Source organism: Acanthochromis polyacanthus, chromosome 18 (assembly GCF_021347895.1).
Source record: "Acanthochromis polyacanthus isolate Apoly-LR-REF ecotype Palm Island chromosome 18, KAUST_Apoly_ChrSc, whole genome shotgun sequence".
Taxonomy (NCBI): Eukaryota; Metazoa; Chordata; class Actinopteri; family Pomacentridae; genus Acanthochromis; species Acanthochromis polyacanthus.
In genome coordinates this window covers 34982742-34998130 of record NC_067130.1, presented here as the reverse complement: position 1 = coordinate 34998130, position 15389 = coordinate 34982742, and the positions used below count along the sequence as shown (strand labels likewise).

Here is a 15389-nt window from a genome sequence, read left to right as displayed (position 1 = left end):
AATGTAGAGCAACTTTAATGTAGAGCAACTTAATGTAGAGCAGCTTAATGTAGAGCAACTTTAATGTAGAGCAACTTAATGTAGAGCAACTTAATGTAGAGCAACTTAATGTAGAGCAACTTAATGTAGAGCAACTTTAATGTAAAGCAGCGTAATGTAGAGCAACGTAATGTAGAGCAACTTAATGTAGAGCAACTTAATGTCGAGCAACTTTAATGTAGAGCAGCTTAATGTGGAGCAACTTTAATGTGGAGCAGCTTAATGTAGAGCAGCTTAATGTAGAACAGCTTAATGTAGAGCAACTTAAAGGAGAGCAGCTTAACGTAGAGCAACTTAATGTAGAGCAACTTAATGTAGAGCAACTTAATGTAGAGCAACTTTAATGTAGAGCAACTTAATGTACAGCAACTTTAATGTAGAGCAACTTAATGTCGAGCAACTTAATGTCGAGCAACTTAATGTCGAGCAACTTAATGTAGAGCAGCTTAATGTAGAGCAACTTTAATGTAGAGCAGCTTAATGAAGAGCAGCTTAATGTAGAGCAGCTTAATGAAGAGCAGCTTAATGTAGAGCAACTTTAATGTAGAGCAACTTAATGTAAAGCAGCTTTAATGCAGAGCAGCTTAATGTAGAGCAACTTAATGTAGAGCAACTTAATGTCGAGCAGCTTAATGTAGAGCAACTTTAATGTAGAGCAACTTAATGTAAAGCAGCTTTAATGCAGAGCAGCTTAATGTAGAGCAGCTTAATGTAGAGCAGCTTAATGTAGAGCAACTTAATGTAGAGCAACTTAATGTAGAGCAACTTAATGTTGAGCAACTTTAATGTAGAGCAGCTTAATGTAGAGCAACGTAATGTTGAGCAGCTTAATGTAGAGCAACTTTAATGTAGAGCAACTTAATGTAAAGCAGCTTTAATGCAGAGCAGCTTAATGTAGAGCAACTTAATGTAGAGCAACTTAATGTCGAGCAGCTTAATGTAGAGCAACTTAATGTCGAGCAGCTTAATGTAGAGCAACTTTAATGTAGAGCAACGTAATGTAGAGCAACTTAATGTTGAGCAACTTTAATGTAGAGCAGCTTAATGTAGAGCAACGTAATGTTGAGCAGCTTAATGTGGAGCAGCTTAATGTAGAGCAACTTATTGTAGAGCAACTTTAATGTAGAGCAGCTTAATGTAGAGCAACTTTAATGTAAAGCAACTTAATGTCGAGCAGCCTCATGTAGAGCAACTTAATGTAGAGCAACTTTAATGTAGAGCAACTTAAAGGAGAGCAGCTTAATGTAGAGCAACTTAATGTAGAGCAACTTAATGTAGAGCAACTTTAATGTAGAGCAACTTTAATATAGAGCAATTTAATGTAGAGCAAGTTTAATGTAGAGCAACTTTAATGTAGAGCAACTTAATGTAGAGCAACTTAATGTGGAGGAACTTTAATGTGGAGCAGCTTAACGTAGAGCAGCTTAATGTAGAGCAGCTTATCGTAGAGGAGCTTAATGTAGAGCAGCTTAATGTAGAGCAGCTTAATGTAGAGCAACTTAATGTAGAGCAGCTTAGCGTAGAGGAGCTTAACGTAGAGCAGCTCAATGTAGAGGAGCTTAACGTAGAGCAACTTTAATGTAGAGCAGCTTAATGTAGAGCAGCTTAATGTAGAGCAACTTAATGTAGAGCAGCTTAATGTAGAGCAACTTAATGTAGAGCAACTTAATGTAGAGCAGCTTTAATGCAGAGCAGCTTAATGTAGAGCAACTTAATGTAGAGCAACTTAATGTAGAGCAGCTTAACGTGGAGCAGCTTTAATGATGTACACTGCCGTTCAATAGTTTATAGTCATATAGAAATGTCCGTATTGTTGAAATAATCTGTTTTTTCCCAGTGAAAATAACATTAAATGAATGATAAATCCAGTGTAGACATAGTTAATGTGGTAAATGACTATTGTAGCTGTAAACGTCTGATTTTTAATGGAATATCTCCATAGGGGTACAGAGGAACATTTCCAGCAACCATCACTCCTGTGTTCTAATGCTACATTGTGTTAGCTAATGGTGTTGAAAGGCTCATTGATGATTAGAAAACCCTTGTGCAGTTATGTTAGCACATGGATAAAAGTGGGAGTTTATCTGGATGAACCCAATCTGTTGAACAGTAGTTTAGGACAACTTTTATCAATACAGAGCAACTTTAATGTAGAGCAACTTTAACTAATACAGAACAATTTGTATTAATATGCAGCAACTTTGATGTAGAATAATTTCGCTCATTTGGAGCAACTTCAGGTAATGTAGAGCAACTTTAACTAATGTGGAGCAACTTTAGCTAACATAGAGCAACTTTCACTCGTTTAGAGAAACTTTGCTGTATATCAGCTTTAAGTAATATAGGGCAACTTTAGCTAATGTCCAGCAACTTTCATTAATGTAGAGAAACTTTAAAAAATATAGAGCAACTTTAATTTCTGTACTTTTCCGTTCAAAAATTTGGACTCACTTATTAGTCATATTTGTTCACGATTATCATGATTCATACTTTTTCTGTGGTATAACTCAGCATTATCTATAACCTGACAAACATGTAAAATCACAGTAAATGGACACGATAACGTGTCTGGATAGAAACAGTTAAACAGGTTTTATATCAGAGCCACAGTGAGTCAAAGCCAGACCCTGAATGTGTCACGGTTCCGAGTCAGAGCAGCAGCTGAGGTCTGCGATGCTCGGATCAGGAAATATCACCAGATGAATAGAAAACGAATCTAAAAAGTCCTGTTAGCTGTCAGCAACATAGAAAAAGACATTTAGCAGAGCGGAGTGTCTCCAGGACGTCTCTGTAACCAGGACGACCGAAAGCAGCCCATAATGAGCACAGAAACACTTCAGCGTGTTTATTCATGTTGTTTAGTTCCAGCTGTTCACCCTCTGGACCTCCAACGTTTATCACACAGACTGATGAGCAGAGGAGATAGAAAAACATCTACAGGAGGAGGAGATAAAACCACCAGAGAGAGACAGCATGACAACAATGTGGCACGACACGACCACAATGTGACACGACAACGTGACAACACGACCACAATGTGACACGACAACGTGACAACACGACCACAATGTGACACGACCACAATGTGACACGACCACAATGTGACACGACAACGTGACAACACGACCACAATGTGACACGACCACAATGTGACACGACAACGTGACAACACGACCACAATGTGACACGACCACAATGTGGCACAACAACAATGTGACACGACAACGTGACAACACGACCACAATGTGACACGACAACAATGTGACACGACAACAATGTGACACGACCACAATGTGACACGACAACGTGACAACACGACCACAATGTGACACGACAACGTGACAACACGACCACAATGTGACACGACCACAATGTGACACGACCACAATGTGACACGACAACGTGACAACACGACCACAATGTGACACGACCACAATGTGGCACAACAACAATGTGACACGACAACAATGCAACACGACACGACAACAATGTGACACGACAACAATGTGACACGACAACAATGCAACACGACACGACCACAATGTGACACGACCACAATGTGACACGACAACAATGTGACACGACAACAATGTGACACGACAACAATGCAACACGACACGACAACAATGTGACACGACAACAATGTGACACGACAACAATGCAACACGACACGACCACAATGTGACACGACAACAATGTGGCACAACAACAATGTGACACGACAACAATGCAACACGACACGACAACAATGTGACACGACAACAATGTGACACGACAACAATGCAACACGACACGACCACAATGTGACACGACCACAATGTGACACGACAACAATGTGACACGACAACGTGACAACACGACCACAATGTGACACGACAACAATGTGACACGACCACAATGTGACACGACAACAATGTGGCACAACAACAATGTGACACGACAACAATGCAACACGACACGACAACAATGTGACACGACCACAATGTGGCACAACAACAATGTGACACGACAAGAATGCAACACGACACGACCACAATGTGACACGACAACAATGTGACACAACAACAATGTGACACGACAACAATGTGACACAACAACAATGTGACACGACAACAATGTGGCACGACAACAATGCAACACGACACGACAACAATGTGACACGATAATGACAAACAAAATGACAAAAATGAAACAAAAACAACAAAACGAGACACCACAAAAACAAGACACAAACTGACAAAAACAAAACAATGACAAAGAGACACAAAATGGAGACTACAGGAGAGACTGGGAGTAAAACCAAACCTCCTGGATCAATAAATCAATGCAGCAGAAACAGTGAACAGAGGATCTAGTTGTTGGAGATCCATCCAGCATGGAGAACATCTACAGATGATGAGCAGAGTAGAGAGGAAACATGGAGATAGAAAAACATCTACAGGATAAAGAGATGATAGGAGCCGTTTCTAGAAACATCTTCCTGAAGCTCCATCTGGTTTCTAAATGAAGAGGTCCTTGAGTGTGAGCTGATGGAGCTCTGAGGAACCTTTTAGGAGGTTTAGGAGTGTTTGGAGGGCAGAACTGCTTACAGGTGTGTTTCTTCTCAGAGCCCAGGATCAGGTGCAGCTCCCACATCTCCACCTCAAGATGCAGTCTGACCTGTGAGCTGCCGGGAGGCGGCAGCGACGATGAAGATGCTGAGGAGGATGAAGATGGCATCGAGAGCATGAGCGTGTGGTGAGCATCTGAACCGTCGTTGCTCCGTCCTGAACTCGCTGGATCTCTGACTAACGCTGCTCTCTGCTCAGCTACACCGACTGGTTACACCAGGACCCCCTCTGGTGTCTGCAGGAACCCGGAAACACCATCAGCTCTGAACACCTGAAGCCCCTGATGGAGCTGAACCTGACTGTCTACCTGAGGAGAGGACTCAACCAGTCCATCACCGTCCGCCCGATGGACATCGGTAAGACAGCAGCGTTTCCATTCCACCACCACGGTTAGTCTGACTGAACCGCCTTTGGTCCTGGAGTGCTTCTAGTTCTCATTCAGGAGGTTTGAAGGGTCATCGAGGTGCTTCTCACAGACCTTTTAGTGGTCCTTCAGACAGAAGTATCCTCTCGATGGCTCTGCCAGCCAGTTAGGATCTTTCATGTGGTTCTTTAGGTCTTTTGGGTAGTTCTAGTGGTTCCTGGGGAAGTTCTAGCAATGCTTTATGTCATTCCAAAGGATAATTAAGAGGTTCTAGGTCTCTCTTATGTGGTTCTTGTGACCACGCAACAGGATCTCAGAGCTCTTTAGGTAATTCTGTTATCAGTAATGAGGTTAAAATGATCTTTTATGTGGTTCCTATGGTCCTCTGGATAATTCTCGTGGTTACAAAGGAAGTTCTAGTGATGGTGCAGGTCCTTCTTGTGGTTCTGGTCACGAGGTGGGCAGCTCAAAGGATCATTCAGCTGGTTTCAGGGGAGAATTAGGAAGGTTCTTGAGGTATTTTAGGTTTCTTCAGTAAACCTGATGTTTCACTGACAGCTCTCACTTTCGTTTCTTCTGTCAGTGGAGTCAGAATTCTTCTGTTCTGACTCAGATCAGCGTCATCCTCCTCCCACTGACGTTTCAGAAATCCCCTTCAGCAGCCGACTCAACGATCAGTTCTTCTTTTGCTGAAGGTTTGGATCCTGCAGAGACACGGTTCTGCTGTTTTTCTTCACCAGTATCTTCTGTTCTTAGCTCCAGACCGCTGGGATTGGTTTAAATAAAGCAGCTTCATCCCAGCAGGACGGTGGTGAGGAGCAGCAGACCATTCTATGGAGGTTCTGATCAATCTGACCTTCTGTTGAGGTTATCTTCATCTCAGATCTGGTTTTACTGCAGTTGCAGAATCAGAACATCTAGAGAACCTGGAAGGACGCTGATGGTCGGTTCCTGAAACAGTCAGAGTTCTGTTTTATCTGACGTGACCGATGTTCTTCACACCACTTCCTGTCCTAGGAGTTTGATGGATTCCTTCATAGAGCTGCTGCAGACACCATCCAATCATGTTTCAGGATCAGGAAACAGGAACTTTAGTAGTGTTCTGTGTTTAGTCAGTGATTGGTTTACCGTGTGTAGAAAATTCACTACCTCAATCACAGACTGAGGGGAGAGATTCCTTCGTTCCCTCTAGAACTGTTCCACTTAAAGCTAATCAAAAAGGAGCCAGTTTGGCTTCAGGAGGATGATGTCTGGAGATGATCAGAACCAGAACTAGCAGCAGAGCAAAGACAGATTGTGGTTCTCCACCCTGGACTCCATGGACCAGGGTTCTTCTAGTGCTTGTTCTACATTTGAAAATTTCACACCTTTTTGCGATACAGTATTTTCCGCACTATATGGCGTATTGGGGTATAAGGCGCACCTTCAATGAATGGCCTATTTGAAAACAGTTTTCATATAGTGTGTACAGAAAGTATTCAGACCCCTTGAAATCTTTCACTCTGTGTCATTGCAGTCATTTGCCAAAATCAAAAAAGTTCATTTTATTTCTCATTAATGTACACTCAGCACCACATTTTGACAAAAAAAAAAACAGAAATGTAGAAATTTTTGCAAAAGGATTCAGTTTTTTAAAAAGAAAAACTGAAATATCACATGGTCAGAAGTATTCAGAGCCTTTGCAGCGACATTCATATTTAACTCACATGCTGTCCATTTCTTCTGATCCTCCTCCAGATGGTTCTGCTTCTTTATTGGAGTCCAGCTGTGTTTAATTAAACTGATTGGACTTGATTAGGAAAGGCACACACCTGTCTATATAAGACCTTACAGCTCACAGTGCATGTCAGAGCAAATGAGAATCAAGAGGTGGAAGGAACTGCCCAAGGAGCTCAGAGACAGAATTGTGGCAAAGCACAGATCTGGACAAGGTTACAAAAGAATTTCTGCAGCACTCAAGGTTCCTCAGAGCACAGTGGCCTCCATAATCCTCAAATGGAAGAAGTTTGGGACGACCACAACTCTTCCTAGACCTGGCCGTCCAGACAAACTGAGCAATGGTGGGAGAAGAGCCTTGGTGAGAGAGGTAAAGAAGAACCCAAAGATCACTGTGGCTGAGCTCCAGAGATGCAGTCAGGAGATAGGAGAAAGTTCCACAAAGTCAACTATCACTGCAGCCCTCCACCAGTCGGAGCTTTATGGCAGAGTGGCCCGACGGAAGACTCTCCTCAGTGCAAGACACATGAAAGCATAGAGTTTGAAAAAACACATGAAGGACTCCCTGTCACGATCTCAGAAGGCGGACCCGAACAGAAAGCCACGCTACCAAGGCTGGTGGAACTGAGGAGGAGTTTTATTGTTGGAGGGGTGAATAATGGCTCGGTGGGGGGAAAACCAGAGTGCAGGAGCGGCTGGTGTAGTGGGGGGTTTTGGCCAGGATGGGGGGGTCCAGGCAGGAATGGGGGGGGGGGGTCCAGGCATGAGCAGGAGGGTCCAGGAGGGGAAAACCGGTGATGACTGGGTTGGGGAGAGCCGGAGGGGAAGGAGGATGGCGGGGATCCCGGACAGCTGACCTGTAGGTGAAGAACAGGAGAAAACAACGTAAGAGAAGGCAAAAACTCAATAGACTGAACAGGAGACTAGACAGCGAACTGACTGTGGTGTCTTTGTTCAACAATCTGGCAGGGAGTGGAAGGATGAGCCGGTTCTTATTGCTGGGGTGTGTAATCAGTGTGATGATCGTCAGCTGTCCGGGAGCCGTAGAGGAGGTTGATTGCCTGAGTGGAGTCAGCTGAGAAGCGAGACTCCACTCAGGCACTGAGCTACAGGGGGAGAGACAGGACAGAGGAGTGGATGGGAGACAGAGAGACAGACAGGGCAGAGGAGCGGGGTAGAGGAGCAGGAGAGGGAGAGGAAACAGATGGGGGGGGGAAAGGGGGTATTGGGGATGTCAGGTGGGAAGGACGGGGGTGAGGAGGAAGCCCTGATACTCCCAGACTATGAGAAATAAGATTCTCTGGTCTGATGAGACCAAGATTGAACTTTCTGGTGTTAATTCTAAGCGGTATGTGTGGAGAAAAGCAGGCACTGCTCATCACCTGCCCAATACAATCCCTACAGTGAAACATGGTGGTGGGAGCATCATGTTGTGGGGGGGGGGGGGTGTTTTTCAGCTGCAGGGACAGGACGACTGGTTGCAATTGAAGGAAGGATGAATGCGGCCAAGTACAGAGATATCCTGGAGGAAAACCTCTTCCAGAGTGCTCAGGACCTCAGACTGGGCCGAAGGTTCACCTTTCAACAGGACAATGACCCTAAGCACACAGCTAAAATAACAAAGGAGTGGCTTCACAACAACACTGTGACCGTTCTTGACTGGCCCAGCCAGAGCCCTGACCTAAACCCAATGGAGCATCTCTGGAGAGACCTCAGAATGTCTGTCCACCAACGTTCACCATCCAACCTGACAGAACTGGAGAGGATCTGCAAGAAGAATGGCAGAGGATCCCCAAATCCAGGTGTGAAAAACTTGTTGTGTCATTCCCAAGAAGACTCATGGCTGTACGAGCTGAAAAGGATGCTTCTACTCAATACTGAGCACAGGGTCTGAATACTTCTGACCATGTCATATTTCAGTTTTTCTTTTTTAATACATGGGGTCTGGGCCTGGGATCTTTCTGCATGGAGTTTGCATGTTCTCCATGTGCATGCGTGGGTTTTCTCCAGATACTCCGGCTTCCTCCCACAGTCCAAAAACATGCTGAGGTTAATTGGTAACTCTAAATTGTCCGTAGGTGTGAATGTGAGTGTGATTGTGTGTCTGTATATGTAGCCCTGTGACAGACTGGTGACCTGTCCAGGGTGTCCCCTGCCTTCACCGAGTCAGCTGGGATAGACTCCAGCACCCCCCATGACCCTAGTGAGGATAAAGCGGTGTATAGAGGATGGATGGATGGATGGATGGATGGATGGATGGATGGAATTTAAATCACATTAACAGATTTACTCATCATTTTATCTAAATTTTTAACCATTTTCATACTTTTTAATTAATATTTTTTAGAGTTATTTAAAGTGCATAAAGTGACTTTTAAAGTGCAATTCTTTCCAAATCCCATAAATAAATCAATAAAGTGCATATTACAGACAGGATGAATGAACTGGTCTTAGCTGGAAACCCTCTAATTAGCACCAATTAGCCTGCAATCTTATTTTAAACTGAGCGATTACAAACCACACAGTAGTTTTTGGTAAACAGATATAAGAAAGTTGACAGCAAGCCGCTCGTGGCTGACACTGATCTCCGTGGCTAATCCTAATGCTAACGCTAACACACACTGCAGCGGCACACATCGGCGGGTTAAACAAACAGTCTTTTAGAGTCTGCATAATTCTGCTCTTACCGGCTACAACCTGGATTTTGTAGATGAAAGCAGTCCTGTACAGTTTGCCGCAGATCTTGATGTTTTCCCAGCAGAAACTCACGGCCACTTTGCTTAAACGTGGTCCTCCATTCTCAGTTCCTCCTCAGTGCTGCGTGTGTCCCCTTTTATGCCGCAGGTGGCAAACCTGCAGCTGCAGACTGGTTCCATCCAGCTGAGTGGAGCACCTGTCTGTAAATGCTTCTCTTTCTTTGAGTTTTCAGCTCCTTGCAGTTTGACTTGACAGTTAATGTTTTTGTAACTTGGATTGTTTGGATCATTTTGTGTCACATTTATTCTTTTTACGTCGTTTTGTTGGATTTCTGTCATTTGACATGTTGTATGTCACGTCTCGGTCCTTTCACATCATTTTACTACACGTCTGGTCAGCGTCATGTCTGGGATGTTTGCATCGTTTCCTGATCTTTTGTCACATTACAGTCATTAGATCAGTGGAAGACCGGCCTGGACTGAGGTGAGGAGCTGAGTGTGACGTTTCTGACCTACAACAGAATGATAAGGTGGAGTCAGACCGTTCTCCAGGGCTGTGGACTGATCCATGACGTGATCAGATGAAACACTGAGCTTCCTGTTGGAGATTGTGTTTCCTGGCGTTCTGTTTCTTCTTGAGGATGGATGAAGGAGAACTCTGCTGCCGTCCTCGTTACTCTGCTCTGCTTCCTTGTTCCGTCTTTGCAGTTAAACCGAGGACTCCTCAGGTGTGGAACGTCACCTTCGACCAGGACCTAAACCAGGCTGTGATCCACTTCCGGACTCCTGACAACAAAGACTACCTGAGAGTGGACAACCAGGAGTTCCAGCTGCACATCCAGACGGTGGACAGCACCATGGTACCTGAGCTACACTGACATGATGTTTTCTGGACATGAGCTTTTAATAACATCTGACTGAGGATGACATAGTTTCACCTACAACATCAGGGATACTTTGTGTTTTCAGTTTTGTGAAACAGAAAATGTATCAAACTGCCAAAAAGACAGAATTACAGCCGTCACACATTTCATCTCCAGTGAGGTTCAGTTTTTAGAGACTTTCCATGAATGAATGTCAACAGAGAAGATCTTCTCTATCTTCAAAACCTTCTAAAGCTTCTGTCTTCAGCTTTTAATGCTGCTGTCTGTGGTTCTGTCTGCCTCTGGAATGTTCACTATCGGTTTCTTTTCTCTGAGCAGATTCAAAAGGTTTCATCAAAGGACTTCCTGCTGATCGACATGGACCACCTCAGAAAGCACACCAAGTATCACGTCAAAGTGCGAGCCATCCCTCGGACGTTTAAGGGCAGCTGGAGCAAGTGGAGCGAGACCTTCAGCTTCTTCACTCCTGCTGGTAAGAAAAAGGAATTCTCTGTGTCTCCAGAGAAGAAGCTCCCAGACCAGACCTACATCCGGATCATGTGTCTCGTCTCCGTGCTGGTGGTGACTTCCAGCGCCGTCATCTGCTGGAAAAACAAGTACGACGTCTTTTGTGGCAGAAGATCTGTGAGTTCAGACAGCTGTCACGTATTTACGCATCTTTTCTGTTTTCTTTAGAATATTCTCCTACATGTGGCCCAGCATCCCGCATCCCAAACAGACTCTGGTCCAGATCTGCAAACCAAACAAGGTGAGTCATCTCCAGATAAAACAGCGTCCAGGTTCTGCTGACAGAGAACCTCAAAGGGTTGGAGGAACCTAGAACTGCCTAAACGAACAAAAACCAATCTGCAGGATCACTAGAACTCTCCTAGTGACCCTTACAATCAGTGGTGTTGTCCAGTTTTTTCTAGTGGGTATACTCCGACCTCATAAACCAAAGCCAGGTCAGGTTCTCGTATATGTGCGCACGCACACGCACACACGCACACGCACAGCAACAGCCTCTCCATCAGGTAGAGCTGATGTTTCCTCTCCATCAGGTAGAGCTGATGTTTCCTCTTCATCAGGTAGAGCTGATGTTTCCTCTTCATCAGGTAGAGCTGATGTTTCCTCTCCATCAGGTAGAGCTGATGTTTCCTCTCCATCAGGTAGAGCTGATGTTTCCTCTCCATCAGGTAGAGCTGATGTTTCCTCTTCATCAGGTAGAGCTGATGTTTCCTCTCCATCAGGTAGAGCTGGTGTTTCCTCTCAATCATGTGCAGAGTTTTGTTCATTTATTTTTTGTGCAAAAAATTTTGATTGAAATATTAAACAAAAGTAAGAATGCCTGTTTTTGTAACTAAACAAATGCACAAAATGAGTCAATTATAAAGCTTCTCATAAAAACACTGAATGATAAAGAGTTTGTCAAAACACAAATGATTCATATTTGCCTGGTTAGACTAAATATGAGGCTACAAACAATAATAAATTAGGAGCCGAAAGAACCGGCTTTTCTTTGGAAGCAGTGCCAAAAGCTCTCTGAAAAGAACCGAACTTCCATCACTACTGTCCTCTCTGTTCCTCATCTCTCAGCTGCTTTTTGAAGGCTGAGCTGTGATGTCATTCAGTGACGTCATTGGCTGAGCAGCGTCACGTGGGATGCCTGAACTCGTACATAATTGGTCTGTGCGTTTCTGAGCCGATAGACCAATAATAAACACTGGAAAGCTGCACCGGTAAAATAGAAGCGACCTGTCAGATTTACACCCGTATAGACGGCGTCTGGGTCCGGATCCGGACCGCGGTCCGCCTGAGTCCTGTTCTCATCCAGACACCTTCCCCCGTCCCATCCAGCTTCACCGCTTCCTGACAGAGAAGACGAATTTATGAATGGGAAAGAGAACGTTATGTCAAAAAACATACTGACACATGTGTTTGTGCATTTTTAAGTGGTTATGTGGAAATTCAGGACCTTTTCTAGTGGGTATAAGGCGTATACCTGCGTATCACGTAGACTACACCACTGCTTACAATCACCTGAAAGACCACTAGAACCTCAAAAAAGACCCTCAAACCTCCGAACTAACTAACAGAACCCCCTGAGGGACACCATGAACTTTCTGCCTCATTGATTAATTAGTTTGAGTAGACGATTGACGAGAACCCTCTAAAAGGGTCCAACACAGACCTACAAGATCTCCAGAACCTTCCTACTAACAACTAGAATTACACAAAGGACCACCAGAACACACTAGAACCATCTAAACAAACCTAAGAACCTGTTTCAAGGCCACAAGAACCACACAGACGAGCCTTAGAACATCCTGAATACCTCTAGAACCCCCACAGGATTATTAGATCTACCTAAATTCCTAAATGACTAATAGAACCATCTGAAGGACCATGAGAAATACTTCAAAGATCCTTAGAACATCCTGAGCAACCACAAACCACATAAAAGATCCCCATAATGTCCTTTGTGTCCTCAGCATGGACCTAAAGGATCCAGAAGACCTAATTCACCCTTTGAACCACCTAAATGTTCTGTTGTGTCTTCGTGCTGTGCTGCACTAGCTGAGTGAGATGTTCCTCTGGTTTTACAGGGTCTCCTGCTGAACTTCAAGCCTGAGGTGTTCAGCACTCTCAAGGTCTACCCGCTGGAGAAGCCGGCCTGTGAGGAGATGGAGCCTTCGATTGGTCCTGCTGCTGCTGACAGTGTTCAGCCCAGTAGCCCCAGCTCCTCCCACAGCTCCTCCCACAGCTCCTCCCAGAGCTCCACCCACAGCTCTGGCTGCAGGAGCTCCGCCAGTGTCAGCACCGAAGAGCTGGAGCTGCTGCTGAGCTCGTCCTCTGGGGAGGACAGCCTCCAGAGCTCCAGTCCGTCCCTCGTCCCTCAGCCGATGGAGACACCAGGTTCTGCTCCACCAGACCGGATCAGTGCAGGACACGAGGTGGAGATGTTCGCAGTGAGTCAGCAGGAGGAGGCCTATGTCACCATGTCCAGCTTCTACCAGATCAAGTAGCTGAAGCAGAGCAGCAGAAGAACTGGATCCAACCAGAGGACCTCCTGGGGCTGGAGCTGCTGGGATGTTTGTTACATTTTAGGTTGATATACCAAATACTTTTGTCAAATGTTTTTGCTCTTTGAAACTCCAGAACTCTTCTTGGATCAGACTAACGCCACCACTCAGCAAAAGTTCAACAAAATCATTTGACTTCCATTTATGTGATCCAGTACTTCATACCACAGTATTCTACGGGTTTACTGTAGTACTGTGATCCAGTACTTCATATTAAAATATTATATAGTTTACTGTAGTACTCCTGTGATCCAGTACTTCATATTAAAATATTATATAGTTTACTGTAGTACTCCTGTGATCCAGTACTTCATATTAAAATATTATATAGTTTACTGTAGTACTCCTGTGATCTTGCTGGTGCACAGGCAGCTTTTCTTAAATCCTTTCAGAGGACTTCATGAAGCAGATGTTTTCATTTAAGCCTCATGTCGTCCTGCGGGTCAAATTAAACTGTTTTAAAGTTTGAAAATGTGGAAGAATTATATTTTCACAGTGAAAACTTCCACATTTTCAGCATTTTGGGGAAACTTTTAAACATTTTTTGGTGCAAAAAACAGAAATGCATTAAAAAATGTTTCTTTCAGAAAAAAATCCACCAAAATAAAATGAACCTCGCTGGATTTTATTCTGAAAGAATATATTAGAAGTTTTACTGATGTAAATGAATCACTTTTGATATTTTTAGGATTTTTTTGGAAGATTTTTACTCATTTCTTGAAAATATTTACCTTTTTATTTTTTTTTAAATAAAACTTTTTAGGGAAACTTTCAAGGAATTTTTCGAATTTTCTTTCTGAAGGTTTTGCAATTTTTTTTATAAATCTGGGGAATATTTTGGTGAGTTTGTGGATCTTTTTCAGATAAAGGAACTATTTTTTTGGTGCCCATAAATGAGGACAACGGGACGGTTAACAGCTCTCAGTGGATGAAAGGAGGTCCAGAAGAAAGTCCTGATGGCTTCAAGCTGGAAGGAACGCTGCTTGTTTTTAGGAAACGTAAGATCCAGTAGATCAGAGGAGGAACAGCCAATCAGAGCTCCAGATTCATTCTCCATCTGATTATTCCAGGACAAACCCTCAGACACATTCAGTTGGTGGTAAATGACTGATTCCCTGTCTCCAGGAGCTTTTAGACGGCAGCTCAGTCACTTTATTAGGAACAAGCATTACCTTCAGTCTGTCTGTAGAAATGGAGGACGTTGGTCCAGATGTAACCTGTCTGATTGTTCTTCTGTCTCCATGCTGTCTGCTGGAGGAACCTCAGGAGATCTCTAACATGCAGAAACCTCGGCTGGATGCTCAGACGCTGCTCAGGTCTGTCAGAGGAGCCAATCACATCGTGTCTGGAGGGAGGACTGGACGCGTCGTCATGGCGACCGAGCCCTGCTATTTGTTTGCAGTCGTCGTCATGGAGACACTATGTGCTTCCAGAACACAGCGGAGGATTTGTTCTTCACTTCCTGAACGTTCAGAAGCACCGTTCATTAATCATGCTGCATTTAAAGAACAATAAAGAAAAACAGGAAAAAGAAAGTCTGCTGCTCCGTACACAAAACCACAAGAACATGAGAAAAACACACAACACAACAAAAATAAAACAAAAACACACAACACAACAACACGACACACAACCACAAAACAAGACAGAACATGAGAAAAACACACAACACAACATGACACACAACCACAAAACAAGACAGAACACGACAAAAACACACAACACAACAACAACACGACACACAACCACAAAACAAGACAGAACACGACAAAAACACAACACAACATGACACACAACCACAAAACAAGACAGAACACGACAAAAACACACAACACAACAACAACACGACACACAACCACAAAACAAGACAGAACACGACAAAAACACACAACACAACAACAACACGACACACAACCACAAAACAAGACAGAACACGACAAAAACACACAACACAACAACAACACGACACACAACCACAAAACAAGACAGAACACGACAAAAACACAACACAACATGAC

General features: G+C 43.8%; 1 protein-coding gene across 4 annotated transcripts in view; it reads left to right on the top strand.

Annotated features, from left to right (window-relative positions):
• il7r (interleukin 7 receptor) overlaps nt 1–13604 on the top strand; it is an 18327-nt gene extending 4723 nt beyond the window's left edge. For all 4 annotated transcript variants that reach the window (XM_051938356.1, XM_051938354.1, XM_051938355.1 and 1 more), the window contains 6 exons: nt 4647–4776; nt 4848–5005; nt 10134–10285; nt 10628–10905; nt 10985–11057; nt 12895–13604. In XM_051938356.1, coding sequence (XP_051794316.1) covers nt 4647–4776; nt 4848–5005; nt 10134–10285; nt 10628–10905; nt 10985–11057; nt 12895–13314 — 1211 coding nt within the window. In that variant the 3' untranslated portion in view covers nt 13315–13604. The remainder of the gene's footprint in view (nt 1–4646; nt 4777–4847; nt 5006–10133; nt 10286–10627; nt 10906–10984; nt 11058–12894) is intronic.
• Nucleotides 13605–15389: the final 1785 nt, after the last annotated feature.